Source organism: Carassius carassius, chromosome 36, assembly GCF_963082965.1.
Source record: "Carassius carassius chromosome 36, fCarCar2.1, whole genome shotgun sequence".
NCBI classification, from domain to species: Eukaryota; Metazoa; Chordata; class Actinopteri; order Cypriniformes; family Cyprinidae; genus Carassius; species Carassius carassius.
This window is the reverse complement of record NC_081790.1, coordinates 24473304-24494468: the sequence shown is the minus strand read 5'-3', so window position 1 is coordinate 24494468 and position 21165 is coordinate 24473304. Positions and strand designations below refer to the sequence as shown.

At 36.7% G+C, this 21165-nt stretch overlaps 1 protein-coding gene across 1 annotated transcript in view; it reads left to right on the top strand.

Moving 5' to 3' along the window:
- LOC132117463 (rab proteins geranylgeranyltransferase component A 2-like) overlaps positions 1-21165 on the top strand; it is a 61575-nt gene that overhangs the window by 32953 nt on the left and 7457 nt on the right. Inside the window, exons 9-13 of the mRNA XM_059526762.1 lie at positions 2796-2873; positions 13278-13382; positions 14217-14280; positions 15623-15719; positions 19669-19779. Of these exons, the coding sequence (XP_059382745.1) occupies positions 2796-2873; positions 13278-13382; positions 14217-14280; positions 15623-15719; positions 19669-19779 (455 nt within the window). The remainder of the gene's footprint in view (positions 1-2795; positions 2874-13277; positions 13383-14216; positions 14281-15622; positions 15720-19668; positions 19780-21165) is intronic.

The window sequence follows — 21165 nt, the reverse complement described above, 5'->3', positions numbered from 1 at the left end:
TATATCTATGATGAACCTTTTAAGCTACTTTATTTTTAAGAGTGCTGTCTTTTAAAAGTATGTATATTAATCTTATTTATATGTTCTATGCTTAGTTATACTACATTTCGATTTTTTTTAAAGATATGAATTCTTTTATTCAGTGATCAAAAAGTGAAAGTAAAAACCTTTACATTCTTACAAAAAAATTCCGTTTCAAATAAATTCTGTTCTTTTGAACTTTCAGTTCCTCAAAGATTCCTGGAAAAAATTAATCACAGTTTCTACAAAAATATTAAGCACTGATTGTGTCTCGTGGGCCAAATCAGCGTTTTAGATTTGATTTCTGAAGGATTGTGTGACACTAAAACTACAATCTTACTGTTTTTGCTGTATTTTTGACCAAATAATTGGTGAGCATAAGAGACTACTTATAATAATATTAAAATCTTTTTGACTTTTGAACAGTAGTGAACATGTGAACAGTAGTTTAATACTAAATTAATATTAATTTGTTTAATATTTTCACATGAATTGAAGCTTATAGTACCAAGTAGCTTTAAGAATGTCCGTTTTTCAAATTTACCTTAATATCCTTTTTATAGATCAATATCTAACACAAAGTAGAGCATCTTAACTCACAAAGTGAAATTCGTTATGGATTGCAGCCTTCAGCTATCTCAACCTGTTATCTCTGAAAACGGTAGGATATCATACCATTGCGTTTCCTGCGGCATGAAAAAAGCCTCCATCCTTACAAGGCTCTGTTCAATTTATTTGAAGCTCTGCCGTGATGTTGCCATTAGAGCCCGAAGCTTGTTTGTGCTTCTTGTTACATTACTTTTTAATTACAGAAATAACTAGTTGGAGGCAGTTGTTTTGTGGGGATGTCGAAGGGGTGAAGGGGGGGTAAGGGTGTTAGGTGACGAGAAAGAGGGAGTTGTCAAAGATTTATTTTGGATGTGACCTTCTCCACACTCGCTGCAGCTGTAATCAGTGGAATTAATAGCATAATCAAATTATACACAAACTCATAAATCATCGGTGAGCGCGCTGTCATGGCGTTGGGCTATTAATGGCCTCCATTGTTTTGTTACCGTATTAAAAAATCACGTCCCCTGATTCCCGTCTTGATAGGAACTGAAATGCCATTTAGAGGCTATAAAGAGCAGGGGCTTGTGGGGGTACTGGATTTTCACAACTGTTAATTTAGCCGTGATGGCGAGTGATGTCGCCAGGGCGAGTGCTGGGGCCTGGAGAGGGAAAGGCAGTGCCCATGCACTCTGCCTGACTGCATCATTGTGGCCGACAGCGAGCAGTTAATTAGAGTAATATCAGCTTAAACGTCTGTCAGTTAGGGTTAATGACATCAAAGGGCTTCCCTGCTGCCTCTATGGGGTTCTGTGGAGGACAGGAGATGGGCTCAGATGATTGCTGGCAGATTTAGCCCCTTTTTTTTTATCTTTGCACTTTATTAAGATGCCATGTCTCTATATTAAACAGGATAGACAAGCCCAGAAGTTTTTTCCCTCTCCCCTGTTTCTTAAGCTTGGAGTGAACAATAAATCTCACCATCTGTGTCTTTAGACATGTTTATGTGACCTAATACCTAACCTTTGGCCTTCTTGCCTGTGACATACAAGGTGGAAGGCTTGTACAGACAGGATTTATTGTGGTGTATATTTATGCCCTGTTAATGAAAGAATATGTTGATGAGGGTTATTTGTTTTGTGCTAAATATGTGTGCTCACCAAGGCTGTATTTATTTACTCAAAATATGGTAAAAACAGTAATTTTGTAAAATATTATTTCAAAGATATATATTTTTCTGAATATTTTAAAAATATATAATTAGTTCCTGTTATTTATTCCAGTGTTGCTAATAATAATAAATGGTAATAATAGCATAATAAATTATAATAAGACAATTCAGCATATTATAATGATTTCTGAAGGATCTTGACACTGAAGACACTAAAAATTTTAGCTTTGCCATCCATTTTAAAATTAATTTCTAAATTCTAAATTCAAACATTTGTAATTGTAATATTTCAAAAAATTGTAATGTATTTTTGATTAAATAAATGCACCTTTGTGAGCATAAGAGAATCCTTATATAAAACAATATAAAAATATGATTGCTTAATAAATCAATCATGAAAAATAAATCAATCAATAATTGTAATTAAATAATTTTTTTAATTTATTCGTTCATTCAACCCGCGAGAGAGTGTGCAGTAAACTAATTTTTCCTAAGGTTAAGGCTGTAATCATCTGAAGTGTCAGTAACTCGCAGCCTCTAATTTCTTATCACCTTTGTAAAACTCCAAAAAAGGCAATATATTAGTCACCAATATATGAATAGTTACTTTTACGGTTGTGTTATTCTTAATATTAATAATTCAACTATGTGCAATCACACAAAGTCAGCTATTATGTCACAGCTTCTCTCTGTCTGTTGGTCTGTCCATTCATCGTCTCTTGGTCTGACATTGTCTCCAAGCTTAAGAATATTTGAATCCCTTTGTCCTTGTTTATAGTTTAATTATGCTGCTATAGTTTATCATGACAAGATCGCGAGACTACATGACAAAAAGTTTTACTTGGGAAGTTAACACATTTTAAGATCTTGGTGACATTTTTGCCTTGTCAAATGAATTGGATTTGGTCCTTTTCGTGTGGACAAGGTGTGATCAGCACTTTTAATGTCATGCCATCAGCTGCAATTACAGCTGTTTAGCGGGTCCATACAGACTGGATGTCATATAAATAAATGCAAGTGTATGTAAGGTGTTACTTTTTTTGTCTCCCTGCAGAATGTGTGCCGTATTTGGAGGAATTTATTGTCTGCGACACTCAGTGCAATGCCTGGTTGTGGACAAGGCATCTAACAAGTAAGTAGTTCTCCACAGATTCAGTTCTTACACGTTATACTTTCACGATTTTTTCACGATTTACTTCCTCCTCTGGTTGATTCACACCACTTCAGCATCCCAAGGCTGATCAGAGCTCATTTGTGTACGGGGTACTCAAAAACAAGGCCAAGAGATGGCGCACACGAGTGAATGGGGGTGGATATTCGGAATATAGATATGAAATTAATTTTCAGGGAGACAGCGGTACCAGCCCCCCTTAAGCAGCCGAGCTCGGAAGACAAATCACAGAGTCTGCCACTTGGGCCGGCGATGAGTGATGCCGCTTTTTCCTCGTGGCCTTACCTCCACTAATTGATTTTCATCTGAAGACAAAAAAGCCCTCTGTTGCTGCCTCTTAAAAAATGAGAGTTCATCTCCCGTCTCCCTTGATTAATCTGTGCTGATAATGTGCGTCAGGCCTCACCAGAAAGGCCTTTAATGAGTTTCAAAGGTGGATTGTTGTCATAAACTAGGTTAGATCTGGGGGTTTTTTCCCCTCTCTCTTTATTCCTTCCTCATTCTTTGGCCTTCTCTTTGGCAATATATTGAGTTTCTTTCATCTTGCTGGTGAATGACCCAGAGGGCTTGGATTCCTCTGGATGTAGCGCATGGACACTTACACATGTGATAGCATTAGCTTACTAGTGTAAAGGCTATGGCATATAATGCCGGCGTATAAACGCTCGAATTAGATGTATTTTCCTGTCGTTTATCAGAAAATCATAAATTGCTCGTAAGCTAGTAAGCGGCCATATCAACCCAATTATGGTTGCTTCTATGATTAATTGCAATCTCAGTATCAATTTTTAAAATTACAAAAACCTTCTTATACTCAGCAGCAGCACATCTGTTACTGTTACTGAATCTACCAGTCCACGGCATAATACGTAATTTTCCCTGGGTCCAAATTGAATTTTAATGGCGTATTTGGAGTAAACAGTGTAGTTTGATTCATAAACAAATGACTCTCATGAACCAGTTCTTTCTAGTGAATCAAAAAATGTGCAAATGACAATGTGTAATAATTTTACCATCATTAAAATAACAGGTTTACATCAAATCAATTCTTTTAAATTGGAGGTCCACTGATATATGTGACCCTGGACCACAAAACCAGTCATAAGGGTCAATTTCTCGAAATTGAGATTAATAAATCATATGAAAGTTGAATAAATGAGCTTTCCATTGATATATGGTTCGTTAGGATAGGACAATATTTGGCAGAGATACTGCTATTCAAAAATCTGGAATCTGAGGGTGCAAAAAAATATATATATTAGCAATATACCCGTGCTACTTATGACTGGTTTTGTGGTCCAGGGTCACATATCGGTTTTGCAGATTAATCGGCACCGATAGTTGAGTGCTAGAACTAACCTCGTGTTAATGTACATAATGACTTCAACATAGGCTGTAAAACTGTGTATTGTGCATTTATTCAGCAAAATGTTTTTCTATGGCTTTAATAAAGTATGCTTCATTTATTGAATTATAGATTGCGCTTTCTTTTTCTGTTTGGTCTGTTTTTTTAAACCCCGAACTTCAAACTCATCTATGTCACAATGTTCATTTACTGGGAAACTATAAGCTAAATTTGATGATTAATATAATAATTATATTTGTTAATTTAAAAAGTATGGTTCAGTACTGTTTTTTAAAAAACAGTTAAGCACTTGTTACGTCCTACTAGTGTCTAGGGTTCTTGTCTGAACGTAACAAAATTAGGATTTTAAAGAGCATTAGTCAGGGCCCTGCCACAGCACCACAACAGCAAGAATCGTTTTAAGGCTTTTATTTAAAAGCTCTTAACAGAAAGAACGTGTACATCCATGTCAAAACTTTAGGGGAACAAAGACTTCAGAAGGGGGCAATGCCAAAATAACAAACAAAAGTTTAGTCTACCTGGAAATTGAATTCTTAATAAGCTTCACAAACAAATAAAATGACAGAAATGTACACTCACTCCCTACCTAACCACAAACCAGGAGAAAACAGGATTACAAAACAAAATGGCGCCCACCTCCCTACAGTTCCCAAGTAACACAAAAAAAGTAAACAATCAGGAGAATAACAGCCTGAAAAGGGAAAAAAAGGGGTAGCTTTATAACAGTGAAATGTTAGGGGCGTCTCACCAGCAACAGAGCTCTTAGGCATCAGCATTCAACAATGAGCAGACTACAGCATTCAACAATGAGCAGACTACAGCATTCAACACAACAGTTTCAAACAACTGGACCGGGCTCTGGAGAAATGTTCTCCCCGATTGAGAGTTCTGCTGGCTTTTATGCTGCTTCCCTCCTGGTTGGTAAGCAGGTGCAGCTGGGGACGCAATCAGCTACCTGCCAGAGTGAAAGAGTGGGAGGAGCCAAAGGAGAGCAGGATACACAAAACAAAAACAACAGGAAGAAAGAAACACATACCACAGTACCATGCAGGTCTCACAAATATATATACGTCCTTGGACGTAACACCCCCACCCATAAGTTACAAACAATACCCCCAAAGAAATGTTTATAAACTCATGAATTAGGCAATATCTTAACAACATCCTAACAACATCTATTTTTGTTAGTTGCACCCTAATTATCCACACTGTATACTCTAGAAAGTGCATCGGCTACAAGATTTTCTGAACCTTTTCGATGCTGAATGTCAAGGTTGTATTCTTGAATGATTAAAGACCGGCGCATCAGATGTTGATTTGAGTTACACATTCTCCAAAGGAACACTAAGGGGTTGTGATCAGTGTAAACCACCACCGGATTACAACTACCTCCCAAGTAAACTTCAAAGTGTTGCAATGCTAATAGTAAGGCTAGAGACTCTTTTTCAATAGTACTGTACTTTTGTTGACACTTGGTAAACTTCTTGGAGAAGTAACTCACAGGATGCTCTACACCAGCCGAGTCCTCTTGTAGCAACACAGCGCCTGCTCCTGAAGAACTTGCATCCACCTGCAACTTGAAGGACAGAGCAAAACTCGGAGCTGATAGGACGGGGGCATGGCACAACAGATCTTTTGCAGCATTAAATGCACAATTACAATCATGACTCCACACAAATTTTCTGGAGGTGCTTAGGAGATCTGTCAACGGGGCAACAACAGAAGCAAAGTTTTTACAGAAGCTTCTGTAGTAGCCAGCCATACCCAGGAATCGTCTCAGTTCTCTTTTGTTAGTAGGAATGGGAAAATTCAATATGGCAGCAACCTTTTCTTCAACTGGCCTCACTTGACCTTGGCCCACCTTTTTACCCAAATAGGTAACTACAGCCTTCGCAAACTCACACTTTAAGTTTAACGTCAATGACGCCTCAGATAACCTACTAAAAACTTGGTTAAGTCTATTCAGATGGTCTTCCCAACTAGCTGAATAGATCACTACGTCATCCAAGTAGGCCTCACAGTTGGCCACCCCTGACAACACGTGCAGCATTAGGCGTTGGAAGGTCGCAGGCGCATTTCGCATCCCGAATGCCATAACGGAATACTGTAGGAAGTTGTCAGGGGTAACAAAAGCAGAGATTTCTGAGGCTCGAGGTGTGAGTGGCACCTGCCAGTACCCTTTTAGAAGATCCAATTTGGTAACATATCGCGCAGAACCAACTCTGTCAACACAATCCTCTATTCGAGGTAGAGGAAAAGAGTCAGGCTTGGTGATGTTATTAACTTTGCGATAGTCAGTGCAAAAACGATAGGACGAGTCAGATTTAGGAACAAGCAAGCATGGTGAACTCCAGGGGCTTTGGCTGGGTGTAGCAAAACCATGTTGCAACAGATATTCAACCTCTGACTTCATTACCTCACGTTTATGCGGATTGACACGGTAAGGATGTTGCTTAATGGGTACTGAGTCACCTATATCGATGTCGTGTGCAAGGACAGTAGTTTGGCGGGGAACATCAGAAAACAAGGTGGGATGCCCACTTATCAATTCCACTAAAAATTTTTGCGTTGGTTCTTAGGCAAATGAGCAAGATACGAGTCTAAATTACTCAGTACTGCAGAATTGTTTAGACGTGTACAAGACATTCGATCTTCATTTTCAATCAGATCATCTTCCAATGGACAATATGCAGTAGAGAGCACTGTAGTAGTAGCTGCCGACACCACATCGGAGACAGGGGTTTTGTTTGCGACTTCGTTCGTGACATAAGCCTTCAACATATTCACATGACACACTCGACTTTTTCTCCTACGATCTGGAGTTGAGATTGCATAATCAGTGTCAGTAAGCCTTTTCTCAACAGCATAAGGACCAGTGAATTTAGCCTGCAGTGCTGACCCTGGAACCGGAAGCAAGATCAAAACCAAGTCGTTTGGTTGAAAATTGCGCTTTACACTTCTCTTGTCAAAGCGCAATTTCATCTTAGATTGTGCAGTTATCAGATGAGCTTTTGCTACATCACAAGCCTTATGGAGACGTTCACGAAAATCACTTACGTAGTCCAATACATTACTAGACACTTTCTTTTTTGATAATAACTGCTCACTTAGCAGTTTCAAGGGTCCCCGAACAGTGTGCCCAAAAACAAGTTCCGCAGGGCTGAAACCTAATGACTCCTGCACAGTCTCTCTAGCTGCGAACATTAACAACGGCAAACCCTCAACCCAGTCTTTGCCAGTACTGAGACAATATGCACGTAGCATTGATTTTAGAGTTTGGTGAAAGCGTTCCAGCGCACCCTGGGACTCTGGATGGTATGCGCTGGATAGTTTATGATCAACTCCTAACTCTCTTAACACTTGAGCGAACACTTTGAACGTGAAGTTAGTACCTTGATCGGTTTGGATAACTTTAGGCAATCCAAACATTGAGCAGAACTTAACAATTTCCTTCACTATCGCCTGGGCTTTAAGAGTACGGAGCGGAACAGCTTCTGGGAACCAAGTTGCAGCACACATCAAAGTCAAAACATATTGATGCCCTGATTTTGATTTTGGTAACGGCCCGACACAATCCATAATCAACCGTTCAAACGGCTCACCCACTACTGGAATCGGATGGAGGGGAGCAGAAGGTAAAGTCTGATTCGGCTTACCCGCGATTTGGCAAACATGGCAACTCTTGCAGAATTTGGAAACACTAGACTTTAATCCAGGCCAAAAGAAGTATTGACAAATGCGCTTGTAGGTTTTGTTAACGCCGAGATGGCCAGAGAGTGGATGCTCATGGGCAAGCTGCAATACCTCAGAACGATAATCAGAAGGCAAAACAATCTGACAGACAGCTAAAGCATCATCAACATCATGTGGCTTCCAGCGACGCATTAGGACATCATCTTCCCAAATAAAAGCTATTCTAGTATCGTACGAGTCCTCTAACTGAACAGCAGCTTCAAGGCAGGGTGCTAGAGATTGATCAGATCTTTGAGCAGCAATTAAGTGTTCTCTTTCAAATCTCAGAGCTGTTGCTTTTAAACCTGACTTCACAGAATCATTAGGGACTAATTGTGGTTTAATAGATAGAGTACACTCCAAAGGATTTTTTTCTGGATTCAAAAATGAGTCAGCAAGATTCACTGTCTCTTCCCACTTCCGTGCCTGAGCACGAGTTACTGCACACGCTGGAAACACGGAAGGGAAACAAATCGCAACATCAGAGTCAGGCGATATCTCTGGCGTATCAACAACAACCGGAGAAGGAAAAACCTTACCGCCTGCCAAGTCATTCCCCAAGATAAGGCTTACCCCATCCACAGGCAGCTCAGTTCGCACCCCAAGAGGAACCACACCTGTAACTAGATCAGACTTAAGATAAACCACATGCACTGGGACCCTCACACATCCTAACTCAATTCCACGCACCAACACATCAGTACCAGAGTACGTATCAGCAGAAAATGGCAAAGCATCTGCTAAAATAAATGACTGTGTTGCTCCTGTGTCCCTCAGAATTGAGATAGGCTTACCCAGAGAGTCAGTACCAAGGGAAACCGAACCCTTAAAAAGAAAGGGTTCATACCCAGTACCATCAGCCGACACTGAACAGTTTTTCGGGATTGAGACAGCCTGAGCAAAAGCTACACTTTTAGATTTCCCAGCAGCATTTTTCTGTTTCCATGCTTTACAATCCATTATCAAGTGGCCTGGATCCAAACAGTAGAAACAAACACGTTTGTTACTGGAGCGTTTTGCATCAGCTTTACAAACTTTTTCTGCCATCTCCCTCAAAACACTGGAAGTTTCCCTCTCCGCCTGTTCAGTATTAAACTGACGTTTGGACTGACGTGAAGATGGAAATACTGTCTTATGGGTGAGCACAAACTCGTCTGCTACCACAGCAGCTTCAGAGAGCGTGCTTACCTTTTGTTCATTCAAATGGACAACTACAGTTTCAGGTGCACAATTCTTAAACTCCTCCAATAAGATAAGTTCCTGCAACTGCTCAAAACTGGTGACTTTATTAGAGAGGCACCACTTCTCAAAGAGTGTTTTTTTCTCTCTCGCAATTTTAGTTTTCATTTGGTATCGTTTTTAAAATCTATTGATTGATTAATTGGTACTGGCCATTATGGTCCAACCTAGCTATTGGTAAAATCCACTATCGTTTGACCCTTTATTTTAAACTAAATCTAAAACGTAAAATCAAAACTTTTTAAATATCAGATTTTTTCGATATATTCATCTGGTAAATAAATAGCAGTTAATTGTGGGTCATGTTGTTAATTTTTAAAATACTATTAAAATCTAGTAGTAATGATATATTATAATTAATATTAAATACAAAGATTGCTTATATAATTTACAGCAGTAGCCGAAAAAGGATTTGGTTCATATTTCAACATTATAACTGAAATATTACTCAGAATTAAAAGAAAATTGCATAAAATCAAATCAAAATTAATCAAATCAAATGGAAAACTGAATTGATTCCAAACAAAAGCTTGTGAGAATCAAATATAAAATGTGTATCAGTAACCATTCACTAACCTGGTCAACTTTTTGAGAAATAAATTAGATTTTATAGAGTGTGTGTGTACAGTGGGTACGGAAAGTATTCAGACCCCCTAAAATTTTTCACTCTTTGTTATATTGCAGCCATTTGCTAAAATCATTTAAGTTCCTTTTTTTCCTCATTAATGTACACATAGTACCCCATATTGACAGAAAAACATTTTTGTAGATTTATTAAAAAAGAAAAACTGAAATATCACATGGTCCTAAGTATTCAGACTCTTTGCTGTGACACTCATATATTTAACTCAGGTGCTGTCCATTTCTTCTGATCATTCTTGAGATGGTTCTGCACCTTCATTGAGTCCAGCTGTGGCTGAAAGCCACACACCTGTCTATATAAGACCTTACAGCTCACAGTTCATTTCAGAGCAAAGAGAATCATGAGGTCAAAGGAACTGCCTGAAGAGCTCAGAGACAGAACTGTGGCAAGGCACAGATCTGGCCAGATCTAACAAAGAGTGAAACATTTAAGGGGGTCTGAATACTTTCCATACCCACTAGGGATGGGACGATAACCGGTTTTATTGATAACCGTGATAAAATGTGCTGAAGGTTAGTAATATCGTTTAAAAATGAATTATCATTAAAACCGTGTTTGATTATCGCGGTTTTAATAACTCACTATTAAATCATGTCCAGCCAGCAACAGTCTGACGCAAGCGCAGTGCACAATGTTTTTTTGTTTTTTTTCGAGAAGGAATGGCGAAAGTCAGTGACTTTTCTATGCTTTTCTATGCTTCTACACTTTTCATTGTAAGGAAGGAAATGCCACAGAATGTAATCTTTCTTTAAATTAAGTGCATAGAGTTGCTTGTTTTATTAGTTGTTTGTTGATTATTAAATATAAAACTTGCTGAAATGTTTTCATTGTGAGCATCAACTATTTTGAACACTTTCATCTCGTTTCAACAAAACCGTGATAATATTGATAATCGTGATAATTTTAGTCACTATAATCGTGATATTAAATTTTCATACCGTCCCATCCCTAATACCCACTGTATATGTCTGTGTATGTGTGTGTGTGTGTATGTATATGTATATATATGTGTGTGTGTGTGTGTGTGTGTGTGTATGTGTATGTATTGCATATGACAGGTAGTTGACATATTAACATATTAAATGGTAACATTTATTCTTGAACCAAGCGGATAACTTTAATAATTTGTTTTCCCAACATACTTTTTTTTAGATGTTTATTCACTCTTTTAGTAGGTCATCTGACGGAGGTCAGTTTTGATATGTGGCATCTGTCCCTGATGCTGTCCCTACTGTCAGTTCTACTTGAGCGGCCCAGCAAGAACTATTCCTCAAAACTTAACATAGCATACAAAATACAGCCAAGATGACCTTAATTGATAATTTACTGTACGTTCTTCCTGATTGCCACCGATGCCCTAAAATACAAGAACCCCAATATAACTGGAGCACTTAGAAGTTTCAAGGCGAATTCTTTCATCCATATTGGATTGGAGCCAGACTCAGCTGACCAGGGCTGGGATGGGAGCTGGCAGAGCTCCAAACCAAAGTGTCCGTCAGACCCTGGGCTCAGTCTATAAAGCATCGCCTAGAATGTAGCGCGGACCGTCCATGCCCTCCACTAGTGGCACCCCGTGTGGAGTCAGCCCTGTGCTGGAGGTTAGCGCCATACATCATCAATGGAAAAAGTTTCATGAAGGTGAAGAAAAAAGCTGGCAAGGTGTCTGGCAGGCTGAACAATGATTTTAATTTCCCTGGCATCATAAATTACCGCCCTATGTCTGCTCATATTACAGACATAAAGCTGAAAAGGGTAGATTAATAATGCAGCAGAGGATAACAGACCCTCAAATCCCACCTGCCACTCCATGTGGAGGACGGTCCAGCGCTGTCCAGTTTGTTACCACCTCGACAGGCAACTCAATCACGTGTCCGAATTCATTTGTCCAAGTTCATTTAACACTTCAACAGAAATGCTTGTAATTGCTTGTAATATCTGTCATGGTGTCATTCAGCATATGATCTGTTTAGCCTACACAAAACCACATTTGCAGAGAAGTATATAAAATTCAAATGAGTTTGAACGCATGCATCGTTGGGTGCAAGGTTATCACGCTGATTGGTTCAGAGGCCACTGACGTGGCTTATGAAGGCGATTTATGAATGTTTATGATGATCTACAAAGCCAACGCTGGCCTTGGTTGCAAGTGAAATGGAATCATTAGCACTATTTCAGTGTTTTATGCACCCTGACAGAAGAAACTTGTGCACTTGTAAAAAAAAATATATTCACCTTCCATTAGGTTTAAATTCATTTTAATGCAAATTTAAAAACCTAATGAATTATTTTAAGTTATAAGAAGGATTTTTGTAATATATAATTTTTGAAATTATACAATCGAAACTGAAATCACATAATTAACAATATATACACATTAAAACAAATGTTGGAGTTATTTGGAAATGTTTGTACATCATAGAATGAAATATTGACCGAAATTGTTAATTGGCCAGAAATGCTTTTAGACATAGCCCTGCAGTCATTTACGTAAATAGGTAGTTGCTTCGCTTGACTCAGAAGCAGCTACCTGTGAGCAAAAGCGACCTGCTACTGATGCCCTCAGGTGTGTGAAATGTGTCCCATATTGCTTTCTTTCACCCCATTGGCTGAGGATTGATTGGAAGCCCTCCACTTCCTCTGCTAGTTCCTCAGAGTAAATAAATCTTCATTTACATAAACAGATCTGTCCTGCAGTCAGTCTGGGCATTGGGGGGAGGATTATTCTGAGGCCTGACTTTTCGTCAGGCGGGGAGACGCTCTCTTGCCCCTTTATTGTGTTGTGAAAGTCCATTTCAAGGATGTCACCCCCAGCCCATTAGTTTGGATAATGAGCCCTATAAAGCACATTTATAACTCTTGACATAACAAGCCAACATATTCTCCTCTGTTCCTCCTTTTTCTCTCTCACTCGCTCTTTTCCTTCTCCATTGCAGAGATTAAAGGAGAAAAGGTCAAACCTGTACCCTAAGCCAGTGGTTGATGTCTGGTTTTGTTTTGGGACCCAAATTTTACATTTTGATATTAAGTGGCAAACTGACGTGCAATAAACATGCAAATAAAAATTGCTTAAAATCTGATTTATTCCAACAATGCAAAATTATGACATTTTGACTTACAAAAATGCCAAAGCACCACTTTATTCCTATAGTAATGCATATGCAATGTTAGGCCACTTCTCTTTATAAAAAGAGTTTTTAGAAGTAACCACCTGACCCATGAAGGATGAGACAGCTAATATATGATGCTCTAGTCTTTTAATATTTTATCTTCAAATCATAATCTGACCATCTCTTGACCCTTTTGTGATTAAAGCAGGTTTTTTGGGTAAAGATGGGCTTGCAGTTTTTCCTTGTCCTGATGCATCTTCTGTATTCATAATTCATAGAGTTAAAGCTGTGATTGATACACGTGGTCAGAAGATCAGCTGCAGTCATTTTGTGGTTGAAGATTCGTACATCAGAGATGAACAAAGACAGAGCACAGCTTACAGGTAAGCTCATAATAGCCCACTAAAATGAAATTAGTATTCATAACTGTAATTACTGACAAACTGTCATTTGTATCATGAAAAACAGATATCGATCATCCCATCCAGCTGTTATAATGAAGAGCTAAAGCACTACAGTGTTGGCATTTCACTTGCACTTTCTTATATATTTAATACTATTAAAATAAAAACACTTTATACCTCCAATATAAGCAAAATAACTTTTTAAATGTTTTTTTTTTAACATTAATTATAATTATAACATACATATGTTTTTGCTAACATGCATAATGACTTCTTTGTGAAATGCAAAATGAGAATTTTGAATAATTTCCATATAATGAAAGTAAATGGTGACAAAATCTATAAAAGCACCATAAAATCATTAAAAAAGTGGTCCATATCATATATATAATATCATATATATTCTTAGTTGTCTTTGTGTGACGACCCTAAGTCACAATTGCCTTTTCGGTTCTCATTTTTCTAAAACTCGGTTCTTCTTCTGTTCTAATGTTTGGACACATACCAAGTTTGTATATGCTGAAACAAAGATTTGAAAGCTCAACATCCACTGGCAAGAGCAACAACAACATTTTTTAAAACCTCTTTTGTTGTTTCCAAAAACAAGAAAGTCGTATGTGTTTGAAAATGACAAAAGGCTGAGTAAATGATGACAGAATTTTCATTTTTGGGTCAGCTATTCATTTCAATTACTGTAAATTGTGATTTAGGGTCATTTTGAATTTTCTCTTTTTTGATAATCTCCTTCATAATATACAGTATGTTCTCTTCTTTTTCCTAGTCTTTTCAAAGTTTTTTTTTCCATCTTCACAGGCAGATATCTCGAGCAGTGCTCATCACAGATAGATCTGTACTACCTTCAGAATCTGATCAGCAGGTATAAAGCTTCCTTTCTTTCATTTCTTTAATTTGGCTGTTAATTCTTTCAGTTGTTTGTACCTTCTTTTGTTTTTATTTCAATTTGTATGCTTTTGTTTGCTAATTCTTGTTTTTGTTCGTACTTTTATTTGTTTTTCAGCTTGTTGTTTAGTTTGATTTTTGTTTTGTTTTTTCCTTTCTTTCGTTTATTCTTTTGTTTGTTCATTCTTTCATGCTTTTATTTGATCTTATGTATGTTTTTCTCCTTTCTTTCATTAGTTCTTATTTGTTCGTTCCTTTTCTTTTGTTTGTTTCTTTCTTTCCTCTTTTTTTTTGCATAATTCACATGCACGTTTAAAGGGCATTGACCCATCTCTGCTGTGCGTGTGTTTGTGAAGCACGTTTTTTGCCTGCGTTGCACTGTTGCTTTTCAACTTGTATTGCATTACATCTTTTTTATGCTGCATATCACATTTGGATGGATTCTTGGGACATGTCCAAGATCCAGCAGGCATAGATGCAACAAAACATCAGAGCCGATTTGTGGGATCATTTCAATAGTTTTGACGTCCCGTTCTCAAGCGTAGCATTCTAAAGTGAATTACCAGAGGAAAAAATAACCAGTTCAATGAAAGGACAGTAATTCTGTTTGCTGTTACTGGTTTAGAATTGGATAAATAAATCTTTCTGATGCGAGAGTGGATGGTGACACGCAAGCATCCTCTTAGGCTAATTTGAGTGCTGTCCACCAGAGTCCAGGAAAAGAAGTGGAGTGGTCACATGCCTTCTGAATCTCAGCCCAATTTGCTCTCCATCAGGAATTCATGCTTGAATATTCAAAGCAGATCAGGGGAGGAAGGAAAAGTGGGTGTAATTTATGCTCATTAGCCTCAACGAACAGAAATTAATATCAGTGTCTTGACACAGTGTGGAAATGGAATATTACATGACTATGTGTGACAAAACTTAATTAAATATTCAGGCTGGTTTTAATTAGCCATTCGTCCTTTGGAATGACAGTCGCCAAACGAGCATTCGGTCAATGCTTTCTCTTCCTCTTTCACTATTTTTTTTGTTGGCATAGTTGGCGCACTTGGACTTGATTAAAAAGCAGTTTTAACATAGTTTAACCAAAGCACTGTATGAAAACATAATTGGATTATATCGGTTTAGCTCTGCCTTATTTGCATTATCATCTATGCCAGTATTTACTCAACAAGCTTACAACATGGGCAAAATAAAATTGGTTTGTGATTTTGCTGTAGATTCTGCACTATGTTTGTAGTGCCAGGAAGGATCGGCATTTCAGTCATATGTTTTATGTAAATTCTAAGATAGTGTATTTCCTGTTTTAATGGCAGATCTCATTGGTGACGATTCCTCCTCTGGAATCTTCTGCACCAGCTGTGAGGATGGTGGAGCTTTGTTCCTCCTCCATGACCTGCATGCCTGGCACCTGTGAGTTACACATCCACCACAATACATACATGCCATGATCACACATCAGTTATATAGTTACCATAATCATATGGTCAATGCATGTTGCAAGTGTAACAATGATTTCCAAACAATTTGCAATTCTTCCTTTTGCCAGTTCCAATATGTACACACACACACACACACACACTCATGCAACACACTCACACACACACACACACATGCACACATACACACGTTTGTGTGTGTGTCTGCGTGCTTGCGTGCGAGTGTATTTTTGCTCACCAAAGCTGCATTTATTTGATCAAAAATAGGGTAAAAATATTGTAATATATTATTACTATTTATAATGTTAAACTGTAAAAAACGTTTTCTATTTGAATATATTTTGAAATGAAAATTATTCCAGTGATCAAAACAGCAGCAGTTCTCCAGTCTTCAGTGTCACATGATCCTTCAGAAATCATTCTGATATGCTGCTGATTTTGCTTGATTTCTTATTCTTGTCAATGTTAAAAAAAGTTTTTGCTTTTGTGGAAACTTTGATACACAACCATTGGGAAGTTTAGGCAAATAAGATTTCAGGGGAAAAGATACAGAAATGTGTACTTTTATTCAGCAGGGTTCATTAAAATGATCAAGTAAACTTTTATAATGATACAAAAGATTTCTTTTTCAAATAAATGTCTTTTTTTTCTGTTCAAAGAATCCTGAATTTTTTTTACTATGGTTTACACAAAATTATTAAGCAGCAAAAACTGTTTCAATGTTAAGTTTCTCGAGCAAATCATCATACAATATTAGAATGATTTCTGAAGGATCATGTGACATTGAAGACTGGAGTAAACAGTTATTTTAAATTGTAGCAATATTTCACAATATTACTGTTCTTACTGTATTTTGATAAAGTAAATGTAAATGTCTTGGTGAGCATAAGGTACTTTTTTTATACACTTTTGACCAGTAGTGCATATAAACGCTTCTTACAAAATGCTGATTTTAAACTATTAGTTTATTAGTTATTAAAATGATAACAGTGATGGACACTGATCATCTCAGAACACAAAAATGTCAAAACTGTCCTTCAAAACACTCCGTTCACCGCCCACCACACCGATGACTCCATCATTAACTCCATTGTTATTTATGAAAGTTATTCTGTTTGTTCCACTGGCCCTACTCTGCTATCAATCATAGTGAAGGGGTAGATCAGGTGGAGATGGTGGAGGGCCCCAGTGACTGACTCTGTCCTCACGGGGGAATGAAAAGCTTAATCAGCGGAACTCCTCTTCCTCTCTCTGGGAATTGAGTTCAGGGGAAATGATAGGAAGCTTTGCTTTGCTATAGCCCGGTCCCACAGGGAGATGGATCGTAGTCGTTCCTCTTTAAGTAATGCACTTCTACCTGAGAGCATCCCTCGCAATCAACGGATGATGATGACCGTGACAGACATGCGTTCACAGGAGAAGATGCTCTTTATTTATCATTAACCACTTATGACAAGACTGTTTTAGTTACGCTGCTGGGGATGTTAGATGTGTTCTCGAGGAGGGCTCCAAGCAACACCACGACTATTGATTATAGACTTTGCAGGTGAAGTGTGTGATTTTTGGGCCACTGGCAGCACCAAACACAATTGCAGAATTGTTATTGGTCGTCTTGCCCCAAACTTAACCTCAGATTCAGCCCCATCTCATTACACTGGGTGCGAGTTCTAAGTATATAAAGTATTAGTATTTTAACATTAGAAATACATATTTCATATGCAGGATAGACCGCATTTGTTTGCTTTATACTTTCATCATACAGCATTTCGCCTGACATTACTCAGTTTGAACCAAAGGATATCAGTGTATGAAGGCCACTTAAAAATATAAATAATCCATTTATTCATATTTAATGATAATTCTTATTGAAAATGATTGAAAAAAATGAGTGAAATAAAAAAAACTCTTGAAGTTATAGTATAATAACTTTGTATCTGTTAAATAATAAATCACTTCAAACTGACAATAGACATTTACAACTGTATATGGAATTCATTAATGTAGTTAAATATTAATGCAAGTACAATAATCCATCTAACATGAAAGTGTATTTAGTATTGTGAGAAATATATTATTTTAAAAGTTTTGATTGTTATATGATGAAAATAAAATATTTTTGTAATGCTTGTTAAAAGTGCAATATTACATTTTTATGTTGCAGTTTATTACTTTACACTTTTAAGCATACATTTTTTTAAAGTAGTTTTAAATAGGTGCATTTATTTGTCAATTTTGGAATTAACTTATTTAAATGTTTTGAATTAATACATTAAAAAAATATATTTGAATTGATTGATTCCTTTTGCTCTTAATGAATAATCCACATTCACATCAGTTTAAAACATGTTTTAGAATTAAAATGATTATAAATGTTGCGTCATGTTGATTATGCAGATTAAATATAATTTTTATTTTATTTAATTATTTGCTACTACTCGTTTGTGCTACTTCAAATTATGCATTTTCATAAGTTCAGAATTCTTCCATGCATTTCATGTATACTGTAGGATGATGGATGTTCATGTTAAAGTGTCCACTCAAATACAACAGGGGAAAAAAGCATAGTTTTTTCTTCAAGACTCTATATAGAATATATATGCCCATAAATGGGTATATTATGAATCCACCTCTACTGCAAAAGTGTTCACTTTCAACTATCCAGGACTTTTAAAATCCTCCCCTGGAGTGTTTCTGTCTGTGGCGAGAATCTTTTTCAAAACTCGGTAGTGTCCCGTGTGTCTTTAGAGCCTTTAGCGAAGCTGCACCTCCTGTCCCACTGGAGATGCCTGCATATGTGCACCTCTCCATGGTGTGACACGGAGCCAGTGTGCCGCCCTGAGCCTCCTGCACTGGATTTGTTCTCTTTGATCCTCACACACACACATACAGTATTGTACCACAGACCGCAGGAAGGATCAATGGAGAAGTAATGATAAGCCTGGAAGTGGTGTGTGAACTCTTGGGATTACCCAGGACATTTCCACAAATCCCACTAGTAGAACTTCTCAGACCTTTATGAGGATTGAGATTTGTTGTTTTGAGTTTCGGTGCCCGTTTCTTTTTTGCCCCTCTGCATTACTTTAAGGGATACTTTCATGGAAAGTCAGAGCCTTACTGTAGTTCTTGTCAGATTGTTGGCCAAGTTTGTCATACTTATTTAAACAAGTTTTTGCCAGTAAAGCATGCTTTGAAACCTTGCCTAGTGCAGCTTGAGATTTGAGCTTAGGGAAGATAGTTTCCACCAAATGTTAGAAAAAAAATAAACAAAATAAAAGTTCATTATGACTTTTAACAATTAAGATTTTTTTTCCCTGTTAAAATGTTTCCTTTTTTTTATATAAGAGAAGAAAACTTAGAGTTGTGAGATATAAACATCTTTAACCTTTTTTCTTAGAATTGCAAGTTTATTTTTAGTATGTTTTGGGTACACAAATTCAATTCAGACCTTTTTTTCCTCTGATTATATATCATAATTCTGAGGGGGAAAAAGTCAGAATTGTGAGAGAGATATATTATATATCTTTAAGAATCAGCTAAAAACATCTCTTCATCATCTTTATTTGACCCTCTAACTCTAGCACTCTCAATTAAAATTCTATTCCTAAAATTAATAAACTAGTCCCTTTTAGACCTTTACTAATGGCTTGCTTGCTTAAAATTTTTTTTTTTTTTAAACGTGCTTTTCTAATCTTTTTGTTATCTATGCATTTTCTTTATTTGTTCAATTCGTATTTAATTTATTATGTTTATTTTGCCATTTATTTAAATAATAATGGTTACAGTGTTCACCACCAAGCATTCTTATACATTTTAGATGATTTAAACTCTCAGAAATGGTATAAAAGTGAACCATATGAAACCAAAAATAAAAAGTATGTACCCTCAATTGCCCTAAATGGTCTGTTGTGATCTTATTTCATCAGATTTGGTCCACTTGACCTGTTCATCATCTGGTACAGCCCAGGAAGATCTTGCTCCAGTTGTATCTGAGTTGTTTCACATTTCCACCGTTCCTGGAGAGGAACCTTCAGAAGGTAAGACCTGACCCAGCTCCTTCACTTCTAGTTAAAACTCCCCATCATTTAAACCCATTAACATCTTCAGTCCTTCTGTGCATCAGCCTCCGATTGCACATCCAGATCCACTATACATGCTGCTAAGTGCTAACAATACTTAACTAACCTCACGTCAAAGAGAGATCATCTCTTCCTCTCTTTAAAAAGAAAGATCTGGTATTGCTGTGACATTCAGCGAAGGGCTTACACAGAGACGTTATTGGCGATAACAGTGATTGATATTGATGGTGGTGTGGCAGGCAGGGGCCAGGCGCTGCTCCCATTGATTCCCATTATGCTCTGTCAGGGTCCGCTTGGCTCCTTCAGAGTGAATCTGAGCACCACCTGTCACATATGACCTCACATTACCTTCAGATTATTAGGGTGAATTCATATAGTGAGTTTGGATTGCAATGATTGATTTATATATATATATATATATATATATATATATATATATAGTACAGACCAAAAGTTTGGAAACATTACTATTTTTAATGTTTTTGAAAAGATGTTTCTTCTGCTCATCAAGCCTGCATTTATTTGAGCCAAAATACAGAAAAAAACAGTATTATTGTGAAATATTATTACAACTAAAAATAATAGTTTTCTATTTGAATATACTTTAAAAAAAATAATTTATTCCTGTGATGCAAAGCTGAATTTTCAGCATCATTACTCCAGCCTTCAGTGTCACATGTAACATCCAGTCTATCACATGATCATTTAGAAATCATTCTAATATTCTGATTTATTATGAGTGTTGGAAACAGTTCTGCTGTCTAATATATTTGATGAATAAAAGGTTAAAAAGAACTGCATTTATTCAAAATAAAAATAAAATTTCTAATAATATATTCTAATAATATATTTTCTTTACTATCACTTTTTATCAATTTTAACACATCCTTGCTGAATAAAAGTATTGATTTTATTTAAAAAAAAGAAAGAAAAAAAAATTACTGACCCCAAATTACTGACCAGTAGTGTATATTGTTATTACAAAATATTTATATTTTAAAAACATAGCTTCTTTTTTTTTTTTCTTCTTTTTATTCATCAAAGTATCTTAAAAAAGTATCACATGTTCTGAAAAAATATTAAGCAGCAGAACTGTTTCCAACTTTGATAATGAATCATCATATAAGATTGATTTCTAAAGGATCATGTGATAATAATCCTAAAAATTCAGCTTTGCATCACAGAAATAAATTATAATTTAAAGTTTAATAAATTTAAAAACAATTATTTTAAATTGTAATAATATATCACAATATTACATTTTTTTTCTGTATTTTTGATCAAATAAATGCAGGCTTGATGAGCAGAAGAAACTTCTTTCAAAAACATTAAAAATAGTAATGT